The sequence below is a fragment of the Teleopsis dalmanni genome, chromosome 2 (genome assembly GCF_002237135.1).
Source record: "Teleopsis dalmanni isolate 2A chromosome 2, ASM223713v2, whole genome shotgun sequence".
NCBI classification, from domain to species: Eukaryota; Metazoa; Arthropoda; class Insecta; order Diptera; family Diopsidae; genus Teleopsis; species Teleopsis dalmanni.
Window position 1 is genome coordinate 131,567,124 of NC_051847.1, and position 23,816 is coordinate 131,590,939.

Genomic DNA, 23,816 nt, shown 5'->3' on the forward strand with positions numbered 1-23,816 from the left:
TCGTAAAAAAATTCAACAAAGCTCTATGAAAAATTGAACAAAAAATTTACTCAATTAAGGTTATTCCTTCATCACCAATAGTTGAATACCCTACACTTTCTACACAAATATTTTTAGTTATATTATATAGAATATATGGTTGGCTAAAAAATTTGAAAGCGACACCCATTAACGAGTAGAGGAATCAAAACGTATACGCCATTTTGACATTTCATCTTTCATCTGAACACACTCAGATGTTTACTTCGATCTGTCAATCCAGTCTTTTTTTACAAGCTATTCTACACAAGAATCTGACGTGTAGCGCAGTAATAAAATTCTTTCTCTCAGAAGGTTTATCAGTAACAGAAATTCCTACCAAAATGGTAATTTTCAATTAGTAAAAATACTTATTTTATTAAAAAAATCGCCACTTTTTCAATTTTGCTTTCAAAACTCAAACGAACCTGTACAATAGCTAGAAATCACTTGGAAGATAAGCTCACTTAGGCTCTAACATGTATATCTACTTCTTTAGCTGCAATACCACAGAAAATATTAAAGCACGCTAGCTGATTTATGAAATCTTAGATGGTAGTACCCCAAATCCTTTTAATTTTTAGATAAATATATATTGAATTGCTCGGAAAGGCATTTTGTTTGTTTTCGTCCAACAGAGGATGGAAGTGTATTTTTTCGCAAAAAACTTCACATTTAAACCGTTTTGTATTATTCATTTTAACAGCTAAATGAGCTCAGCTGATTGCTAGTGACAAAAGGTGTTTAATAATAATTTTATTAAAAGTCGAAAGTAAAATTTTTGGCATATTTTTTTACTCTCAAAAAAAGCATATTCAGCCAAAAAAAATTATTCGATGTATATGAAACAGATATACTGTCAGAATTCTAGTACCAAGGGATTATCTGCAACATTGCACAACGCAAAACATAATTTGAGTAAAATGATGACCCGGATTTTTTGAAAGCCGATACCTATTAGAGTATTTTATGTAAGTCATTGTTCACTCCAATATACTTCTTTAAGGTGGTATTCCTATTTTCCTATTTCCTGATAGATTAATGGTAAATATTTTACTCTATACGTACATATATTTCGGTATTCTTTTTTTTTCATAACATCGCCAGTTTTAATCACTGTTACTTTAAACATTTAATTATTATATCGCTATTCGTGCGGCTCATCTTTTAATATTATCATTACTAGTCGATTTATTTTGTTAGATAAATTTTAGATGTATCGTATGTGTTTTATTTTGGAATATCAAAATATATCCATAAACTTATTTAGCATATTTACAATACAAATATACAGCCTATATCAAAAACATAACACCTATAATACCTATAACAGAGGTATTATAATTATAATTGCTTAAAAACCTTTATAACATATGTAACGTTTATTTAGATAGAAATTAACTACTAGTACATGTAAGACAGAGAAAAATCAGTAGAAGTAAATTTAAAGCTACCAAATGTCTGTATTGATGGTATGTTTTAATATTACGTTTATTCTAACGATTTTTGTCTTAGTTTCCATAAAGATAAAAAAGAGGATTAAGGACAGCCTTTTTATACCCAATCAAATTCTAGTTCTTCGGCTCCGATCAAATGAAAAGAGAAATACAACCCATACCAGATGTTCATAAAATCACTCTTTCCCTTACTAATTTCTATGCTGGCTTCTAAGGAGTTTATTGTAGGGGGTTTATATTATTCTGGATGCTGAAGCAACTACAGCACTGTAGACATTTATTTGTAAGTGATATCAGATATTATTCTAAATACACAACAAACTTCAAGCACACAATTCTTAAGATTCTAACAGAGCAATAAATATGTATAGACCTATATAATAAACCGTGATTTCAAATTTAGTAAAAATATGTTCAATATATTCGAAATTTAATTACTTGTATATATATTTAGTTTTACAATTAGTGTACGGTAATACGCATACTTTTTTATTAATAGATTTCGTTTGAGCCATTAAACTGCAATGTATCTTCATACTTTATAGTCAGAAACTACCCAAATATTTTGCTTTCCCGAACATAAAAGAATTGTTCAGTTTTTTTTTTCTACCATTTCTTTTTTTATAAAAAGTTTGATAGATATTTTGATGAAATTTTCTCTAAGCAAAGAGTTCAAGGGAAATAACAGTTAAAATTGTGTCTACTTTCTTCATAGGCATTTAACTTCCTCAACAACAAAAAAAACACGAATAAAAACTCAGATTCGAAATTCCAGCAAAGACCGTTGCACAAATTAAAACACTTGAAACTCTTTGAATAAAAGCTGAGTGAAAACAAACTGCGGATATTTGCTTTGATATCGAAAAATCTTTAAACGCATTAGTATCTTTTCATTGCATTTAAAACATTTTCATCAAATTTTCAGAGAAAATGACTTTCAAAAAACAATTAAACTAGTTTAAATTTTAATTATTTTACCATCACTCTATCACTATCTCTAGTCGTCGTCAGTGCCCAACTAAAAGGGGTTCAGTTTTTTAAAAAATATTATATCGGCTTCTACTGTATCCAATATTGAATGCAATATTTTCCTTATAACCTTTAAATCTGCTATTTTCACTTAAGGATGTCAGGTGTACTGTTATTCATCTTATATGTATGCGTTGATATAGCGGATAAAAGTTTCCTAATTTACAGCTGCTCCAGTTCTACTCAGTATTATAGCACATTTTAAAGGTGTGATCTTCGAACTTCAAGGGCCATAAATTTTCATTCAAAAATAGTTAGCTGCTTATAGTGTTAAAACTTGTGTGCATAACTCAAAACCGTAGGTGAGAAATGGGTGTACTAGCAATTTTTATAGTTTTATATAGTTTTCAACATTCTATTAGTATTCAACAAAGCCATAAAGCATGGGATTTGCTTCAATCAATCAAATTAATCAAAAAGAACATACAAAAAGAGCGTATCAAAATTATCATAGATTTATATAAAACTACAATTTTTCATTACTATATATACTATGTCCTAAACACTGTATGTTCTACTTTAGAATTATTATTATATATTTAAATAATAACACAAAATATATAAATTATACCAATTATAACGAATCACATATTTTGTAAAGTTTGGATCTTACGACATCTTAGGAATAGAGCTTTAAGTAAATTTAAGCTTTAAGAAGAAGTCTCATCCCTGACCATTAAATTCGACTTTCGCTAAAAACATAGCACAATAGAACAAATTCATAGACTTGTCAGACATATCCATATAAAAACTGAATCTACCCCTAAATTTTTTCATATTTATTAAATCATACCTCTCGGCAAGGCACTATTTCATTAAGCATGGAAACGAAACTGCAGTACTTTATGATATAGGAGCAGGAGTACCTCAAGTTAGCATAATGGGACCAAGTTATCTTTTATATACTGCGGATCTTCCCCTTACCGATGAAAGTGTGATCGGTACATTTGCGGACGATACAATTATTTTACCAGCTAACACTGACCCAACTCGTGCCTCCACCAAACTACAAATCTTAACAATGTTGCTCTCTGGATGAAAAATGGGAGTATCAAACCAAATGCGTCAAAATCAGTCTAAGTAACATTTACTACAAAACGTTCTACGTGCCCGCCTGTTTTAATAAATAATACTCAATTACCACAAGCTGTAGAAACAAAATACTTGGACATACATCTGGATAGTAAACTAACCTGGAAACCACACATATTTAATAAGCGTAAAAGCTTGGGTCTCAAATTGTGAAACTTATTTTGATTCATCAACCAAAATTCCAAACTGTCACTAGACAATAAGCTGCTTATATACAAAACTGTACTAAAACCTATATGGAGCCCAATTATGTGGTACTGCAGCAGACTCAAACTTGGCAATTATGGGGTACTGCAGCAGACTCAAACTTGGCAATTATCCAGCGTTTTCAATCTAAAACACTACGAATGATCACAAATGCACCTTGATGTTCCGACAATTAAGGAAGAAATATCTCGAATTACAAAGAATTATGCTCATCGCATATATATGCATCCGAACTCGCTGGTTACACACCTGATGTCCCCCTCCAACACTTTTACAAGGCTAAAAAGAAACACATCGAGAGACGTTTTAGATATGTATATGTAGGTCACACACTTCTATTTTAATTATATATGGATATGTCACTGGACATAGTCCATACGTGCCTTTCTTTTTTAGATCGTAATAACTATTATTACGATTCATGTTAATATATATTACTTTTTGGAATTCATACCTGACAGATTGTAATAAAATAAATGGATTATAAAAAAAAAAAGTAGAAATAAAAGCTTTAAATTTAAGTAGAAACTTAGTAGTAGATAAAAGATTCTCAAAAATGTTCGACCTCTCACATGATCTCTATTACAAAGCTACATAGACGTCTTCACCAGATATTGCTAAGATTTGTGTGTGGCTTATGGTAAGTTAAATACAATTGTTTGAAAAAACACGAATAAAATACTTTTACTCAATGGTGTCTATTATCATTTGGGTGATTCACTAAAACAAGTGTTCCAGATAATTAGTTACTTATATGATTTACAGGAGTGTAGTTTGAGGCCCAACATATCCTTCCGATGAAATATATATTGCATTTGGTTAAAGAAATGGGAATTCTGAATAAGTGTAAGCGCATCCACAGGATAAAGCTCTATCTTTGATGTATTTTTACGCACTCTTAATTCTCAATTATAATTTAATCCAAATACCAACTCGTTTAGTTGCTTACGAGATAATCAAATATGCTATAGTTTTCTGATCTAAAATAGAACCATTATAAGTTATACAACAATTATCTTAGAGTATTTCGATAGATGACACTTTACTTAGGACTCACTGAAAATCTTAAGTAAACTTATAAAAATAGATAGCTTCACATTTCTATATCCATGATTGGTAAAGCACTGCTATTTCAACAAATTATTGAATAAAGGTTTTCTCCATGTTTTCAATATACAATTTCTGTTTAAAATATTTTTACAAATAAATGAAATATTTAAATTTTTAATGTACATGAAATTTCTTTTAAGTCAAACCACAACTAAAAACAATTTCCTTTTAAATTGTTAAAACAATTTCAAGTGTGTTGTGGTTGACTTACGAAACCTGAACTAAAAATTTTCAAAATATTCCTTAAAAAACTTCTTTACTACATAAAATTGACTCGTCATATAGCAAGAAAGGCGGCTGGCCCACTTGGGTCTATTCCGTAACATGCTAATTCAATCCAATATTACATTTATAGTTTGCAGCAATAGGAGGTATAGAATAAGAAATTAAATTTTATGAATTTGTACATTTCCATTTGCTGCTTGCACTTTTTACTGCCAATTTTTATATGCCATAGAAGTTAAACTCAGCAAATAGCACTGGCAATTTGCCTTTTGGCAGCACTACGAGTAACAAAATTACCAAAAAAAAGGGAAAAAAAATTAAGCAAACATAAAATTTGAATTGCATTTCCTTTAGGTTAACACTTAACTTATATTCTCTTATATAGACAAACATTTATATATATATATACATTTATATTTGCAAATCAGTCGACTGTGCAGATTAGACTGCAAAAAGGCGTCACTAGTAAATGGAACTCTAAGTCACAGTATTGTTTATCATAAAATAGACAAGCCCCTACAATACCTCAAACATTTTGCTGGCAACATAATTTAAATTTAAAATGAAATTAACGCCTGTAATGTGGCAAAAAAAAAGGAATACAATAAACGACCGAATGCAATTTTTATTTTGCTCCTTACTTTGCACTTATTAAAAAATAGTTTTCCTGTGTTTCAGCACAATGCACGGCTCAAACACTATACTGCACTGCAAATTCCTGCAATATTTATCTAACTTCGGAACGAGAATTGCAGAGTAGTCCACATAGTTTCGTTTGTCTGTGTGATGACTTGGAAAATGGTATGGTCTGACTTGACGTTTCTTTATGGTTTTCTGCTTTTATATAGACTCTGTACGTGTATGGTGTGTGCATGCACTCATTCCAACAAATTATAAAAAAGTATTATTTTAATTTAAAATTGTACATTTTAGGGTTTATCATGTTGTTAAAGAAACCACTGCAAAGCGTCAAATAAATTATTTAAATCTTTCATTTACTCATAGGCACGTTAAGGTTTGCATCACTACGAATGCATACAAACAAAAATTGTTGCATACTTTTTTGGGTCTCTGTTAAGTTAAAAGAAGTGGTATTGTTACGTGACATTCTGAGGCTACGAGAATGAAAAGCCTTTTTTTTGCAAATGTATGAGTTTATTTAAGAGATTTTACCATGATAGTTGAGAGTGAAGTAAGTTTTAAGTGATTAACCTCACTCACTCAGTGAGGTTCAGTGTATGACAGGTTACAGTCATATCAAGCATTACGGTAAACAGAGGGGGAAAATATGTTTAGCATTCCTCATTTGACAAATGTGTGACTTTAATAAATTGCTATTTCGAATATTAGCAAGTTCTTCTTTCTATAAATGAATGTTTTAAAATGCAATATTCAACTATACTAAACTCGATTACACAAACAATAGCAATTGACATAATCCTTTGGGATAAATGAGTTGAACTTTACTTATCACTTGCTTATTACTTGAACTCAACTTTTCAAAGACGAATTTGAACTTTGGAGGTTATAAAAATCGTTTATAATTTATATATTAATTTATATTAATTAAATATATTATATACTAACAACAAAAATTTCTTTTATATTATTTTAATTAAATGAATTTTTGGCTGACCATACAGCTGTGTTGAGTATTGCGAAATACCCATCATTAGTGGTCTTGGAATTATTTCTTATGTTTAATTAATCGCAATCTCTCTTCTTTTTGTGATTTCAAGTACTAAATGTTAAACTTCTGACCTGTCAAATTTGAGTTCTAATGTTCATCAGCCAACTGACCAAAAACCACACTCGACTTATATGTTTGAACTTGGAGTATTTTTGTTAATTTTCTGTGAAAGTTCAATAACAAATTCACTTGCTGTGTTATATTAGAACGAAATCATAAACCAGCTGTAGAATAATTGAAAAAATTAATTATATTTTTATTTTTAATTGCTAAATTTCAATACTATTTTTTTGTAGGGGCATCATTTATTGCATTTTATATATTTTTTAAGTTAATTATATTACATTAGGTTAATTAAATTGCAACTAGAAATAATTTAGATAGTTCAGCTATCTTATAAAACTAATTTGTTTCCAAAAAAAACTTGTAGAACTTGTATTATAGAAAACCCAAAATCGAAGACCACCAATATTGTTCAACTTTTGCGCTTTCAAGGTTAACGTTAACGATCATTTTTAAAAAATTGGATGTATCTGTTGTAGGATAGTCAATAACACTATGTGACAAAAATTAAATCTTTTTTTCTTCTTCAATGGTTCTAAGTCAACTTGGGTCTGCTTAGCTTAAATTTGCAAATTACTTTTCTCCTAGACAACTGGGTTCCTGCCATTATATGTTAAAATTCAAAAATAGAAGATTTAAAGGATTAATAAGAAATTCTTATTTGACAGAAAAAAGAAATTACATAAAAAAAGAGATCTCTATCTATTTTATTTGTCGAAAATGGAAGGAAGACAAGCAAATCATACCTCTTCATAAGCTACAGTAATATATAAATTATTATGGTTTTCTTAACGAAAACTGGCAGAATTTCAACTGAAATACTTTTAAGATTATTGGAAGATATAAACAAAACTAATTGTTTTTTCCAATAGGTACGTATGTAGCCGAAACATGGCACTATCAAGAAATAGGATACGCAGAAGATCGAAGATTTCGTATTTTGAATATATGAAATAGTTTTAAAAATTCTGCTGACTGTTTACTCTATTTTAATATATAAATGTAAAAACCAGAGTTATAAAAATCATCTTGTAAGCACATGTGACTTACTTCATAACAAATATGAACATTAAAGCTACTAATTGTATAGAGCAAAATTCGCAAAAGTAAAATTTTCACAAAGAAAATTGGCTATTGATAGGTTAATCACGATTTTGATCTGCCTTTTATCAAGCAAAGATTGAAGAAGAAATGTGATATACACAAGACAAAAATGAAAAATAACACTCTACTTCGCTTTCTGAGAGAAAGGCATATGAGATCCAGAGATAAAGGCGAAGACCTTTACTGATAGTACATTCAAAACCTCCATATATTTTATTTTACAATCTCTATGTTACATATAATATAAAAAATAATTAATAAATACATAAATGACAAGTAATAAATACAAATGAATAAATAAATAATAAATAAAAAAAATAAGTATGGCAAATAAATAATAAATAAATAATTAATAAATAAAGAAATGATAAATAAATAAAAAATAAATAAAAATTATAAGAAATTCCACAATTAGAGTAGCAGCTTTGAGGAAGAAAAAAAAAACATATCACTATCGTAACCATGTTCACTACTGCATTCCTCATTTACTATATGATAATAATATCATATTTTAATGAAATATAAAACTTCTTTCCTTTAGCAAATTTTTAAGATATAAAGAGAGATATTTCTCTCTAATAGATAAATATAGTTTTTTAAATCTATTTATTAAGGTAGTAATTGATTAAATTACTCTTACCATATACCATATATAGAAAATTATTTTTTTTAAAAATCTTCAACTTAATTACAATATTTTTCTTAATTTATTTACAGATCGGTGAAACCAGTCAACAGAAAAATAGTGCATGTTTGCGAAAAGATCTTGATGAAAAATGTTTAGGTTTGTGTTTATTTGTTTTTTTATTTGCACAATACTTTGAATAGTGATTATAAAAAAAATTTCAACAAAAGCAATAGATAGATAGATTTTGGCAAAAACCTAACAGATGATTTTTTTAATTAATTATTTAATTACATATTAATATGTAATAATTTTTTTTTTTTTTGTAAACACAAGATAAAAATTATTTTGTATAAATTTTGCCATAAGTTCTTTGCATTATAGATCAAGTCCAAATTAGTCTAAAAAATAAATTCTAAAATTAAATATATTAAGCATTAGCTGAAATCTCTGCAAATTTTTCGATTTTAGACGATATTTTATTAAACGAAAAAAAATGGTTGTTGATAATTTATAGTAAAACAAAAAAGAAAAACTTAAAATATAAAAAAAAGTTTTAAAAAATTAAATGCAGCACTTGAAAAAAAGGACTTTATAAATAAAATTTTCAAAATTATACATTCAATATATTAACTATTCTATTTAAATTTTTTTTCATTTATTTTTTTTTTGTTAAGTGCCAAAAACTAAAAAGTGCAATGTATTTTAATAAAGCAAAAAGTGTTGTCATATAAACAAAATAGTAGTTAAACGTTGAGTACTTTTTTGAATGATAAATCTAACAATTACGGGAGGAAAAAACGGAATTAGTTGAATTAATAAGATAAGAACTGGACGTTTATATAAGATAAGCCTAACAATCTATCTTTCTTATCTCTCTTGTAGGAGAATTAAATTTAATTCATAGCTGAACGGATATCTTGTAACAACATTAACACGTAAAAAGTACTTCTTATAAAAACAAAATCTGGCATGTTCGGAACGATAATTTTTTTAATTCTTATAATATACTTATGGTACAATACAGTTTTGTTAGCGAAATAATTAAAATTTAATGCAATTATTGAAATTTTTTTTCTCATAAACCTTGAGAACATAGATATCTACAGTTTTGTTAGCGAAATAATTGAAATTTAATGCAATTATTGAAATTTTTTTTCTCATAAACCCTGAGAACATAGATATCTAAATTCAAAACAGTACAAGTTTTTGGTTAAAAAATTGATTTTTTTCTACTTAAAAATGATTAATCTTCAACCAGAATTCGAGGGAAAAATTTTTGACACAGTTTCTTTAAGTTGTGTTAATTAATTTGATATCTAGATTTCAATTGTTATTATAAAAAATATGATTAATCAAAATTTTAAATACACTCTCAGTTGACATATGTGAAAAAAAGCTCCTGAAGAAAAAAGATTTTTAAAATTGTGAACAAATATTATTGTTATTTTAGACATCTACATGATTCAATTATCTCTCCCCTTAGTACAAAAAATAAGTTTATGTGGCAGCTATATTAGAATATAAGATATTTATCATTTTATTTATCTACAATATCGGTTATTAACTAAATATCGGTACAGAACTTTCTTCATTGTTTACACCCCAGTTATAGTTAAATTTATTCATAAGCAATTAAGAAAACTTAGTTCAGATCCTTCAGTTAATAGTTAACAGCAACTATGGGACATTATTAACAAAAGTCAAGAATTATTTCCAAGTACTTATTTCAAAAGTACTCGGATTTTGTAAATAAAACACACAAATTTAAATTTTATTCCAAATTTATTTTATATCCTTCAAAATATGCTCCTTCTGAAGCGATACACATATGCCAACGCTTAACCCAATCTTTCATACACTTTTCGTATGGCCGTAAAGGTATGGCTTTTAGTTCCTTCAGCGAATTCTCTTTTACCGATTCAATCGACTCAAAACGCTTACCACGAAGGGGCAATTTGAGTTTTGAAAACATGAAAAATTCGCACGGATCCAGATCTGGCGCATATAGTGCCTGAGCGATGACAGTGGTCCCGTGTTTGGTCAAAAAATCGCGTACAACAAGAATTTTCCATAATAAAAATCGCTAAATGCTCTTGAGGTAGTCTCACATTAACAGCTGCTGTAAACAAACTAATAAACAGATGGCGTACCATACGTCAAGAAAGGGTGTACCAACATAACAAAAAAAAATTCTTTAAAAAAGGTCTATTACTAAAGGAGTAGTTAACAAACAACAAAATCCGGATACTTTTTGAGCAGAAGGTAACTGCAAAGCTTCGCAAGCAAACAAAAAGAAGGATATGAGAAAATCACATATTTTAAAGAGAATATAAACCATATTTATGCACGATGAAGTTTTAAAGAAAGAGAGAGAAAAGAAAGAGAGAGAGAGAAAGAGAAAAAGAGAAAGGAAAGAGAAGAGAGAGGTTTTTTTTATGGTGTTACAAGATTATCTTAATAACCCTAATATGCCATTATAAGAAAAAAGTGCAGAACAATTTTTACTTTTTTGTGAAACTGACAACTCTTTTTCATTTGCTAATAATTTGCTAAATAAAAATTACATAATTTTAATTTAAATAAAATTTACTGGTATAACACGTTAAAATTGACTTCAAGTTAAACTTCTCATGAGTGCAGAAAAGTTTATTTAATATTAATATTTATTTAATAAATAAATTCAAATTTAAAATCACTAAATATATTGCACAAAATATTATACTTGCGCTCAAATTTACTATTATTTATTTAATTTCTAATTATAAGTGCCAAATTTAAAATATTTCACTTTAAAGTTGGGTATATAATTTAAAAAAATTTTTATATGCATTTAAGTTAAAAAATTTTGAAAAAAAATACTCTAGAGCATTTGCATATTAATATAAAAAAAGAAACAAATATATATATAATAGAAATTTTTAAATTGAGGAAATGAAAATATAATGCAGAACATATAAAATTAAATTAAGAATCGAGGAAATTAATTTTTTGCAGTTTTAGTCATAAATAAAGACTGTATAAAAAAAAATTATTAACAAAAACAAATTAAATTAGCGTTAAGAATTAACTTCACAATTTATTGAACAAAATAAATAAAAACTAATGCTAAAACTAAATCTTTTGAAGTGAAAAAATTAACGTATATAATTAATGCCAGAACTTTTGTAATGTAACTATAAAAAAAACCATTAGTATATACACTCCTATATATGTAAATAGCTAGGGCTACTAAAATTTATGGTTAGGGTTTAAACTGATTAAATAATAAAATAAATGGTATATAGTAAATATGGTACTAATAGTAATTTTCAATACATTTCAATATAGATTACAAAACACAAAGTATAAAATAATATTACTAAAAGTAATATTTTTTATTAAAAATTTTATAAAAATATTACACAGTAACCAAAATTTGAAATATTTTTAATAAATAATCATAATCACTATAAAAACTATAAAATAAATAAATAGTATAATGGAATATGATCAAATGAAATAAATTAAAATTAAACAAACTGAATGGAAAAAATAAATTTAATTTGAATAATAAAATAAAAAATGTAATATAATTTTAAAAAAAAAACTTAATATCGTATAAACTTTTATTTAAAAATAAAATAAAAATATAAAAATATTATGTAAACGCAATATAAAAAATAATTAAACGAATAATAAATAAATCATATGAAATAATATTAAAAATACCATACTGAGATAACAACTACTAATTCTTATTGTATATTAAAATATGTATAAAAATAATAATATAACCTACATATAATGTATATCATAGAAAATATAATTCTAATAAATAATAATTTAAAAAAAATCTAAATAAACCAAAAAATTAAAAATAAATAATAACAGTTATTATTGTTTAAAATGATATTATGTGAGCTTGTATAATAAATTATGTTGGCCATGTGTGAGTTCGAGTAAATTGAGGTAAAATTGAGTGAATTGAAATTTCCTAGGAATTTTTTGCACTGTACTTATTTACACTTATTTCTTATTTTTTTTGTTAAAAATTTTCAAATTTATGTATTTATTTATTAGACATCTTATAATATCTAATTTATCTTACTCGAAATTCTGGTAAATACCAACATTCGCTGTCATACCGACATAATTTACTATTTCCCTCAATTTACTATCAATTTAATCGATCTCGCACACGGCCGTAATATAAAAAAGTAATATAATTATATCTAAAGCAAAATCAAATATAAAATTAATAATATCTATCATTAAGAGCCAATTTCACCAACCAAAGTTAAGTATGAATTATTATTTTTTATGGATTTTTATTTTAATCCAAATTTTAGCAAAATTAGGCATATAATTATGCTATATGCAACTCTGTGGTGTTGCATTGGAAATAATGTGAAGAAGAATTATTAAGCAGTCTCATATTATTAGATAATATTATTTCCCTTGTTAAATATCGCAATGAGTTCAAAAAACTACGAAAAATTTAATAATGTGCTTACCACTTAAGATCAATCATTAAAATCATGAAGCAAACTACGATTAACGGAAAACAAAAAATTTATTTATTAGAATTAATGAAACGATTAAAAATTTTAATACGAAATTAATTAGCGATCTATATTGAACGTTATATGTGGTTGGTAAGGTTGGTTGTAAGATCAGGAAAAAAAATACTCATTTAATTTGAAATAAAAAGCTTTCAAAAATTTTAAGTTAATAATATTAATACGAGTAATATTGTTACTCTATATATTATTATACTTAATTAGATTGTAATATTTTGAATAAAAAAATTGAATAAAAATTACCCTGCATAATTATAACAATAAAAAGAAATATTAAAATAATAATAACAAATTAGTGTAACATTAAATAATTAAACAATAATAATAATCATAATAAATAAACTAAAAAACAGTTTATAATATTATGGATATTATTAAGGTTATATTATTAATAATAAAAAATCATATTATAAAATTAATAATCGCCAAAAGATTCGGGGGCAGGTAAAATATTATAAACAGTAATAATAAAATATTTAATATTTAATAATATTAGTATATAATAATAACACGTTTATGGCCATCGTTGCTATAACTTTAATATATTAAAACTTTAATATATTTGTCTATACTATAGTTTATTGTTCTAAGTTTGTTAATAAAAAAATATATATATACAATGATATATAAACCGAAATAATAATAAATTAATATATTTGTAAAAATAGAAAACAAAAAATTGATAAAATTATTTTCTTCACTAATAATCAAATATTTTTTGCTTATATACACAAATAAAAATTAATTTTTTAAATTTTAATTTCAATATTTTAATTGCAATAAACATTAAAATTAAGTTTTAATCTGTTTATTTTTTTTTGTGTAATAATCAATTTAATATCTATTGGAGTACTAAGAGGAAAAATATTATTTAATATAACACATAAATAGACTACCAAACGAAGCAGGAATGGATAGTCTAAATATAAATTAAAATTAAATTTATACAAAAGTGAAATATAAACAACATTTAAGCTCAGTTCTAAAGAAATAATAATATATATATTCCATAATATAATATCATCAAAAACTAAAAATTATAAATAAAATAATATGAATTCTTGAATAAATTTAAAAAAAAATAATGTAAATTGAAGCCAAATTACATCAATTCTATATTATATGTGCGAATTCGTATAAATTAAAAAAGAAAATAATAACATTAAATATTATAATACATTGCAAATAATTATGTATGGTAATTAAAAAAATATGTATGTAAAAAGTAACATAAAATAGAAAAGATAATAACGCAATTATTTTTTTAATAGTAACCAATTCCAATTCAACTTATTAAACTGCCCTCTTACATACGAGTACTCGTATAAGATATATTTGCAATTTCGTATTTTGATTTGAAATATTTAAAACCAAAAAAAAAAAAATAAAAAGAATTTTAAAAATATATAATATATAACCAAATCAATAAACAAAAATTATTTTCGTAATTAAATAACTTAATTCGATAATATATAATATAAATTCAAATAAAACAATTATATTAAAAATTTTACAGTTTTTTAAAATTAAACGTGAATAAATTTAACATATTAAAATATTATACAAGTTATGGTATAATATTTATGAAATTTATAAAAATTTGTAATGTAATTAAATATGTTAAAAATTAAAACAAATTGTCGACAAAAAGTTCCTGCGGTTTGTTAAAAATAAAATAAATTTATAAAAAACCCAAAGCTCATAAATGCTTAAGATTTATTTTAAAACCAATAACAAAATATAAACCAAAAAATAAATAAATATAACCGTCTTTATATACCATATATTACATGCTTTTTGTCTTTTCCGTTTATATATAAATACATGTATTTATGTATTTATATATGTATATAAAAATTAGTTTATGCATATATAACCAAAATAATAATCAAAATTTTTTTCATATCATTATTTGTTATAAAATACGCAATTAAAAATTACTTCTATATGCAATTAAATTTATTAAAGATATTAATATATATGTACTAAATACAATTATAGATATTTACATATATTTTTGAACTTTACATATCCTTTATAAATTAATTAAAAATATTAAACTATATAAATTCTATTTAGTCGTCTATTTGTGCTTAAAGTTGATTTTGATACATATTAACATGTATTCTTTTATATGTTATGAAATTAATTGTCTCAAATTTTTTAAATATTTATTGTTATGTATAATAATCAATCAATGTATAGAATTATTTTTAGTAATATGCTAAGTAACTTGAGTGCAATATTTTTTTAGCATATCTAAAAATATAGCATTAATTTTTTTAAATAAAAATAATAACTATAATTTTAAAATAGTATATTTACATCTCTTATTGTTATTACTTATATAAAATATTTATAAATTTTTTTTTAATATTTGATTTAATTTTTTTTTATTTTTATTTTGTTTTATTTTTATTTTGTTTTTTTTTTATTTTATTTTTTTAATTTTTTTTATTTTATTTATTTCTTGTCAAAATTATTTACAGTTGATATATCTGAATTTTAATAAACTATTAAAAACAATATTATATGTTTTAATCAATTGACCAATTAGCCCGTTCTCTAGTTGATGACTTTTAATATAATATTTTATATTTTTTTTTACTATTTCTTACACTTACAAAAATTTATTTTTTTTTAGATTTTAAATAATGTTATTAAAATTTATTTTTCTGATACTAATTTTTTACTTTCATGTGATTTAATGTAACTATTTTTTTTTACTTTTATTGAAATAACTTATACTATAAAAATAATTATATTTGAATGTATTGAGTTGCTTCAGTTCTATACTATTATATGGATATATTGTCAGATGACATATATATCAATTACCTATCTAAATAAAATGCACTGTAGAACAATTTTTTGTTATTAATTTTTATAATTATTAGTTTTAATTATTTCACTATTTGTTTATTAAAATTCCTTTATTTTTAATTTTTTTATTTATCATTATTTATTGTTTCTAGCATTTGTATGTGTGTTATTTATTACTTTTTTTGAGTCCTATATTATTATAACTTGAGAGAGAGATTATTACTATTTTACTAATTTCATGGTTTATATATTTTATATTTCTTTTAAATAATACTTTTTTAATATTTGAATTGACATATCAATAAAATATTTAGATAAATTTTTTTTATTTTATTCGTTTTTTAATATGTATTTAAATATTTAGTTTATAAAAATTTTATCTTATGCTATTTCTTAAATTTTGTTATATATATTTTTTTTTTAGTTATCTTAAATACTCTTTATAAACTATAATGCTTCACAACAAACAAAAAAGTTTTATAATTACTATTGTTATAAAAATGATTTTCTACTAAAGATATATTAGAGTTTCCATATAAAAGCCATTAAGAAACTTTCAGTAAAACCAATATATATATTGGTTTGAAATCTAAAAAACACGTATAAAAAAATTATAAATACGTATTAAATATCTCGTTTAAACAAATATAAACAATTCTTGTTTTATGATCAGTTTTTTATACTGAGTGTATTTTTTTTAAACAAAAAAAATCTTACAAAATTTTTTTATTTTTTGTTAAATTTAAAAAAAATTAACTTATATCAAAATTATATGGTTTTTTATTGAAATATGTCTTTCACCTCATAATATATTCAAAAGATTATATATATTTTGTTTGGGCTTTGGTACTTATTGAAAAAATTTATTAAAAAAATTGATAACAAAAAAAAAAATATTGAAGGGAAATTTTAAAAGCCAAAAAAAATAGCACATAAGTAAATAAAAAATTAAAAAAATAAATTCAAATAAGCATTTTATATACAATAAATAAATTAAAGTAACTTCAAATTTACACAGTAAATAGTGTAGGGAAATAGCGCATATATATATATAAATAAATTGTAATAGTCTCCGTAGTTAAATATACGTAAAATAGTATAAAAAATACATTTTACAGCAACTGAACAGAACTTGTAATTAAAAAGTTTGTATATTAAAGCTTAATTAGTTTGAAAAAATAATATAACCTCAACATACACAATAGAAAAATAAAGAATAAAAATAAAATTTTTAAAATTATTGTAAAATATTAATTGCGCAAATATTTAGTGCTTAAGTTTCCATAAAAGAAATGAAATGAAAATGAAAAAAATGCAAATAAATGTCTATGTAAATATCTAAAAAAAATGAACTATATATATATATATATAAATAAATTTAAGCGATTTAACATTTATAATAATGAATACAAAAAATTATATATACTTAAGTATTAAAAATAATAAATAAATAAAAAAGATTTGCAAACAAAAATGTTTTCACAAAAAAAATTGGTGTTTTTGAATATTTCTTTCTTATATATTTAATAATAAAATAAAATTATTGTAAGCGCTACTAAAAAGAGTTTCGTGAAAGTGCCATAGATCACAAAGGGTAAATTCAATGACATCATTTCAGAATAGTGCTATATTTTGATAGTTTGTCAATTAAAAAATTAAAATTATGTATTAAAAAATTTAAATATATAAAAAATTAGCAAGTCAAAAGCCTCATTAAAAATTTATTCAAAAAACAGCAAAACCGCTACAAAAAATAATCTTTATTTAACCAGCATTTAACCAAACAAGAAAAAAATATTTAACCAAAGCAACAACAAAAGACAAAAGGTGAGTTAAATTAACTAAAAATTATTCAACAAATAAATCGGTTAATTATTCATTCTTAAATAAATTTGAGCATTTTTGGCATATTAAAAATTTATACACATACAAACACACATACATACATATACATACATATATACATAGTAGTAATGCACATATATGCGCTTCACTTCAGGATTCAAGACTACTTCATTTGTTACAAAAATATTTTTTTTTCTAATTATTTTTCATTTTCATTTTGTCTTAAATTAAATAAAAAAAAAACAATGGTTGCTAAAATTTGGTAATTTTTTTCCTAATACTTTGGTAGCGGGTTTGGCTTTACATAAAAAAAAATTAATATAAATTTATATATGATCAATTGTAAATGATTCAGATGGAAAATAAATATAATTCTTATTTTTAGAAAAATATTAATGTTAGTAAAAATAATATACGCTTTAACAATTAATAGTCATCGAATAAAAAAATAAAATTTTAATAAATATTAAATAATATTAAAAAAATATAATAAAAAAGAATATTAAAATAAAATGTAAAAAAAAAACATAATAAAAAAAGTATGAAAAAATTATAATAAAAAAATTAAAAACTGTTATTAAATACACTCGTATAATATAATAAACAACAAAATACTATAAAAGACAAAACAGACTTGCAAAAAAAAATAGGACAAAAAGGAAAATAGGACCAAGTAAAAACATCTTGAATAGGAAATATGCAATTAGAGACAAATTAAGGAAGCAGAAGTTGAGCTTAAGTATACAAGACTAATGAAAGAAAATGTTACAAATTTGAATAAGGAGAGGAAACAAAAAGATTCTCAAAAAAACCGAGAGAGAGAAAATGAGATGGATAAAGAAAGAAATAGAGCGAGAAAAACAAAAAGAAGGAAAGAAAAATAGAGAAGAAAGAGAAAGAGTCAGAGAAAAACAGTGAGACTGAGAAAAGAGGGAGAAAGAGTGAGAGAGAGAGGAAGAGAGAAAGAGAGAGAGTAAGAAAGAAAAAGAGAGAGAGAGAGAGAGTGAGGATAGTGAAAAAACAAAGAGAGAGAGAAAGAAAAAGATAAAAAGAACGAGAGAGAGAAAGAAAAAGATAAACAGAAAGAGATGGAAAAAGAAAAAGATAAAAAGAAAGAGAGGGAGAAAGAAAAAGATAAAAAGAAAGAGAGAGCGAAATAAATAGAGAGAGAGAGAGAGAAATAGGCATAGAAAGATAAATAAGTGAATAGCAAGATATAAAGGCTTAGAGAAAGCATAGAAATAATTAAAAGCGAATCGACATGGAGACATAAGTAACGAAATAAAAGCTTTGTGCTTCATATACGTTATACATAAAAAGAAATAAAAATTGACATAGAGTAGTTAAACAGACACATGGAATGATAAATGGAAATATAGAGATAAATAGAAAAACAAAAAAAATAGAACAATAAATTGACAAATTTTAAACGTTAAATTATTCTACTTACACAAATAAATATAAGAAATTTGGTTTTCCAAACTTTTACACTTGATCATTCATAAAAAATTAAATTTCCATAATTGTTTTTTCATTAAAATTAAATAATTAACAAATTAATTTAAATATTTACTTTCTTTAATTATAACTATATTTTTATAATAATTTAATATATTTGTAAAGCATGTTTTTTATACTTCTGATGGCTTTGCTTGCTATTTTGAATTGAAATTATTTTTTTATTTTGTACAATAGTTTTTAGTAGCGCCATTTATTTACTAAAAAATGATAATGAAAATATATGGTATTTTTAATTGTTTGTATAAATTTAAACTAATAATTTTGTTTTAACAATAAAAATTGTGTTTAATTGTTCAAATTTTTTATTTTGTATTACTTATATGTGTTTTTGTAATATTTAAATATTTAATTATATTGTTTTTTATTTTTATTATAATATAAAAATATTTAAAAAATCAAAATATATTATAAATATTATGTTTGTTTCCAAATATATACAAAAATTTGTATATTTATATGCATATTCCATATGAAAATTCTTATTTTAGATTTGTTCATATTTTTAAAATATATTAGTAGTGTTAGTGTCCTTGTTTGTATTTAATTAAATTTAAATTTAAGTTAAAATAATTTATTTATATTTTGTTAATTAAGCATGTTAAATGGTGTTTGTTATTATATTTATTATTCAAATAATTTTGATATAACTTTAAGCTATGATATATGTAAATACTCATACAAATAATGCTTTTAAATATTTTATGAAGTTTGCTATTCAATGGTTAAGAAACTATATTTTATATACATATATAATCGTTTAGTTTTTATATTTCCACAAACTACACAGAAATTAAATTTTACAAAATCAAAAAATTTTAACTTTAAATTTAACCTTAAACTGATAATGTTAATACACTTAAGATGAAACATTTTCTAATAATATAGCTTTTATAATAAAAACAATGAAGACAAAGAAATAATGGTTCACAAGTGTTTACTGCACTAATTTTTCATTTTTTCAACTATTTATAATTTTTTTTATGTGATCTCACAATCTTCTAAGTGATCATACTCTTTAGTCGAAGGACTGAGTTTCTTCAATTCAGTTGGGGTCGTTTTTACGTTTTATTAGTATTTTTAATTTTTTTAACTGTTTTCACTATATTCATTTTCGAATTTAACATATACCGTCATTTTCTGATTTTTTATTTAATCGCTCTTTAATTTTTTATGAAAATAGCATATTTTTTTTACCCCTGTATACACTTTTTATGATCTTCATTTTACTTCTTATATATATATTTTTGTGAAAGCACCCTGGCTTTAACAATAAGCATTTAATTTTAATAACAATAATGCTTATTTCTTGCTCTGTATTTGTATTAATTACGGTACACATAATTTGGGTGCAAATGCCACTAAGATCTGGTCTAATCTTAGACCAAAATGCCACTAAGATCTGGCTCTGTGTCAGGTATAGAACTTCAAACACTTCTTCAATTCGATAAAATGTTCAATACAAGATCCACTGTTTGGTATTGCTAAATCTCTCTGTAGATTTCAACTAAACAGATACTGTGATACTTTATATATAATTATAAACACAACATTTAAGAAAAAAGCAAGGTTTAGTTATACCAAAATATTTTTCATAAAAGAAATCTATGCTTCATAATTAAATAAGACTATCTCATGAGCAAATAGTTTAATTCTGTTCTAATTTACAATATCATAGCTTGGACTATCAAGCCTTCTTCATGACATTAAAAACTAACAAGCTATATATACAATTTTATATAATATACATATTATATATATTATTAATTTCTAATTCTGAATTTAAATTTTTATTTTTTTTTCTCTCATTAGAATGCAATCGACTATTTCTTTACGATGGAAACTGTTACACATCTTGCCCAACTAATACATATCCAGAGAAAAAACTTTTACGTTCAGATGACGGTAAATTCCGTGCAATGTTACGTTGCGGATATTGTGATACATACTGCCTCCGCTGTTATGGACCATTGAATTCTCAATGTACTGCATGTCATCCGGAGAGACAACTTCACAAAGTTCCCCATACAAATGAAACATACTGCATAATTTTCGCCGAACGTAGTTCTGGCAATAATGCAGACTATAATGACCCAAGCATAGATGCATCACTTTTACGCCCCAATGGAACTACATTCTCCATAAGCCAATTCTTTTTATTTATTGCAGTACCAATAGCATTTGCATCGCTTGTTGTTGTTTATAAAATTTACAAAAAAAGAAGTGCATTAAACGATAATACCATGACAGTAAATTATGTGTATGACCGCCTTGCGCTTCTCTCTGAGGCTGAAGAAATAAATATGGAACATAATGAGGTAAAAATGGTAGATGAAACTATACAAGAACCATTGGAACGCTATGAGAGTGATGAGAAAAACTCAGTTACCATGAAAAGCAAATCACATAGATTAAAAAGCCCACCGACTGAGCAAATAGATTACTCAAGCGAATCTGAAGAAGATTTATTCCATATCGATCGAAATCGCCTACTTTAGCAAATTTTTATTAAAGAAAATTTATAGAAAATTATACAGTATGTCTGTTGAATGTGTCAATTATTAAAATTTTTAGTACTCCGAAATTATTTAAAATTTTATCTTAAGAGATTACAAAAAGTATCAGTTTTAAGCATTGATCAAAATTTTGTGTAATCAAATTTTTATGTTTTAAAAAGTGTTATATATATATATAAATTGTATTACATAGAAAGTAAATTTATAAAATAAATGTATAAAATAATAAAATTATTTATAAAATATAACATTGATTTTCAATTAATAATTTATCACCTGAAGAAGCGGTAAATTCTTTAATTTGTTCAAAAGAAGAAGTTCAGAAGTCTGGTAAATAAACAAAATTTCTGAGACAAATGTATAAATGTAACATCACTTATTATACTATTATATTATTATTATAACTGCACAGATTAATCAAAAAGGCTGAGAGCTCTATATATCTATATTATTTAATTATCAAAACAAACCCTTTGAGAAAAACTTGTTTACATTAAATGTCAATTTACGTAACACATTTTAATGAGAGAATGCCTTATAGGTATTTTACAAGCGTTGCACCCCAAGTAAACCCTAATACGTGATGTTTATAACACTCGGGGTATATTTGACGCATTGTTAATTTTTTTCTTTATTTATCGCAAAACATTTGCAATTGTATTATGCATATATCAAAATCTACTTATTTATAAAATGTTAATACAAAATACATCAATTTTCTAAATCTGTAGAATGATTATGAAAACTTTTCGTATAATATATATAAATATGAATTACGCATTTTAAACTTAATAGTAATCGATCTGTGTAAAGAAAAAGAAATGTTTCCAAAGTCACTCATCTACAACGAACAAGTACCCATCCAAAACTAAAAAAATCTCTAAACCAGCGACCCGACGAAACAGAATAAAAACATTGAAATTTCCAAAAAAAGAGGAATACATTCTAAATATGTGATTGAGGTTTCGATCCATATTCTATTTAAATATATTGTTTGAACGTTGACATAAGGTATAAAATACAAATACATAGCTGGCAACAGCACGTCCAAAATTTAGATATAACAGATCTTCTATTCTATCGAACAGTTAAAACTCAAAGACGCACTTCAAACTTAAAAAAGGAAAAATTAAAAAAAGATAATAAAAAACAAAAAAGAAATTTAGTAAAATTGTGGATATACTGTCACATTAAGCTTATATGAAGACTTTTCATTTTAATCTGGAAACTATAAAACAAGAAAATAGGTGTTGCGCCGTTTAATTGCTGTCTGATATATAACTTCGTCTTATATTTTTGACAGTATATAGCTATATAGCATTTTGGAATCCCAAAATCGTTGTGGATTTGTTCGTTTTTAACATATCCCGGACACCGGTTATTTGTCTAAATAGTTTATTTTGTACTCTCTGTAGAAAATTCGAATCCCTGTTAAAAAGTCTACTGACTTGCCACAGTACATCATATTTGCTGTGGTTTCAGTTTTATTTGAGCTTTCTTATTTGATATGCCTGTCAGCCGTCTATCAAGATGAATGCCATGATATTCGACATCGTTTGATAGGGGTTTGATCACATTTCTTTTTGCAACATCCAAGTGACTTGCACACTTTTCATTTTATTAACTTTGATGCGCTGTTTTGCAAGCAATTTTGCAATTTTTCATTCTGCCAAATGACTCAAATCAACTGAGAGACTGCAAGATACACTATTATAATCATTGTATGTACTGAGAATTGTGGTGTCATCCGCAAAGGTCACAATTACATGGTTTTAGTATAAGAGAAGATACCCTGTGTAAATTAAGTAAAGAATAGGCCCGAGTACCTTTATATTAATTTCGCTTGTAATAAAATGTATTTCAATTGGAATATTCTAGTGGTTATATATGAGAAGAAATGATAATTCATATTTTTAAGATTGAAGTAAGTTA

General features: G+C 24.5%; 1 protein-coding gene across 1 annotated transcript in view; it reads left to right on the forward strand.

Moving 5' to 3' along the window:
- Positions 1-22,001, forward strand: part of LOC119675719 (furin-like protease 1) — a gene marked incomplete at its 5' end in the record, with an annotated part of 29,383 nt that extends 7,382 nt beyond the window's left edge. The window contains 2 exons of the mRNA XM_038086925.1: positions 8,713-8,779; positions 21,181-22,001. Coding sequence (XP_037942853.1) covers positions 8,713-8,779; positions 21,181-21,866 — 753 coding nt within the window. The remainder of the gene's footprint in view (positions 1-8,712; positions 8,780-21,180) is intronic.
- Between the last annotated feature and the right edge of the window lie 1,815 nt (positions 22,002-23,816).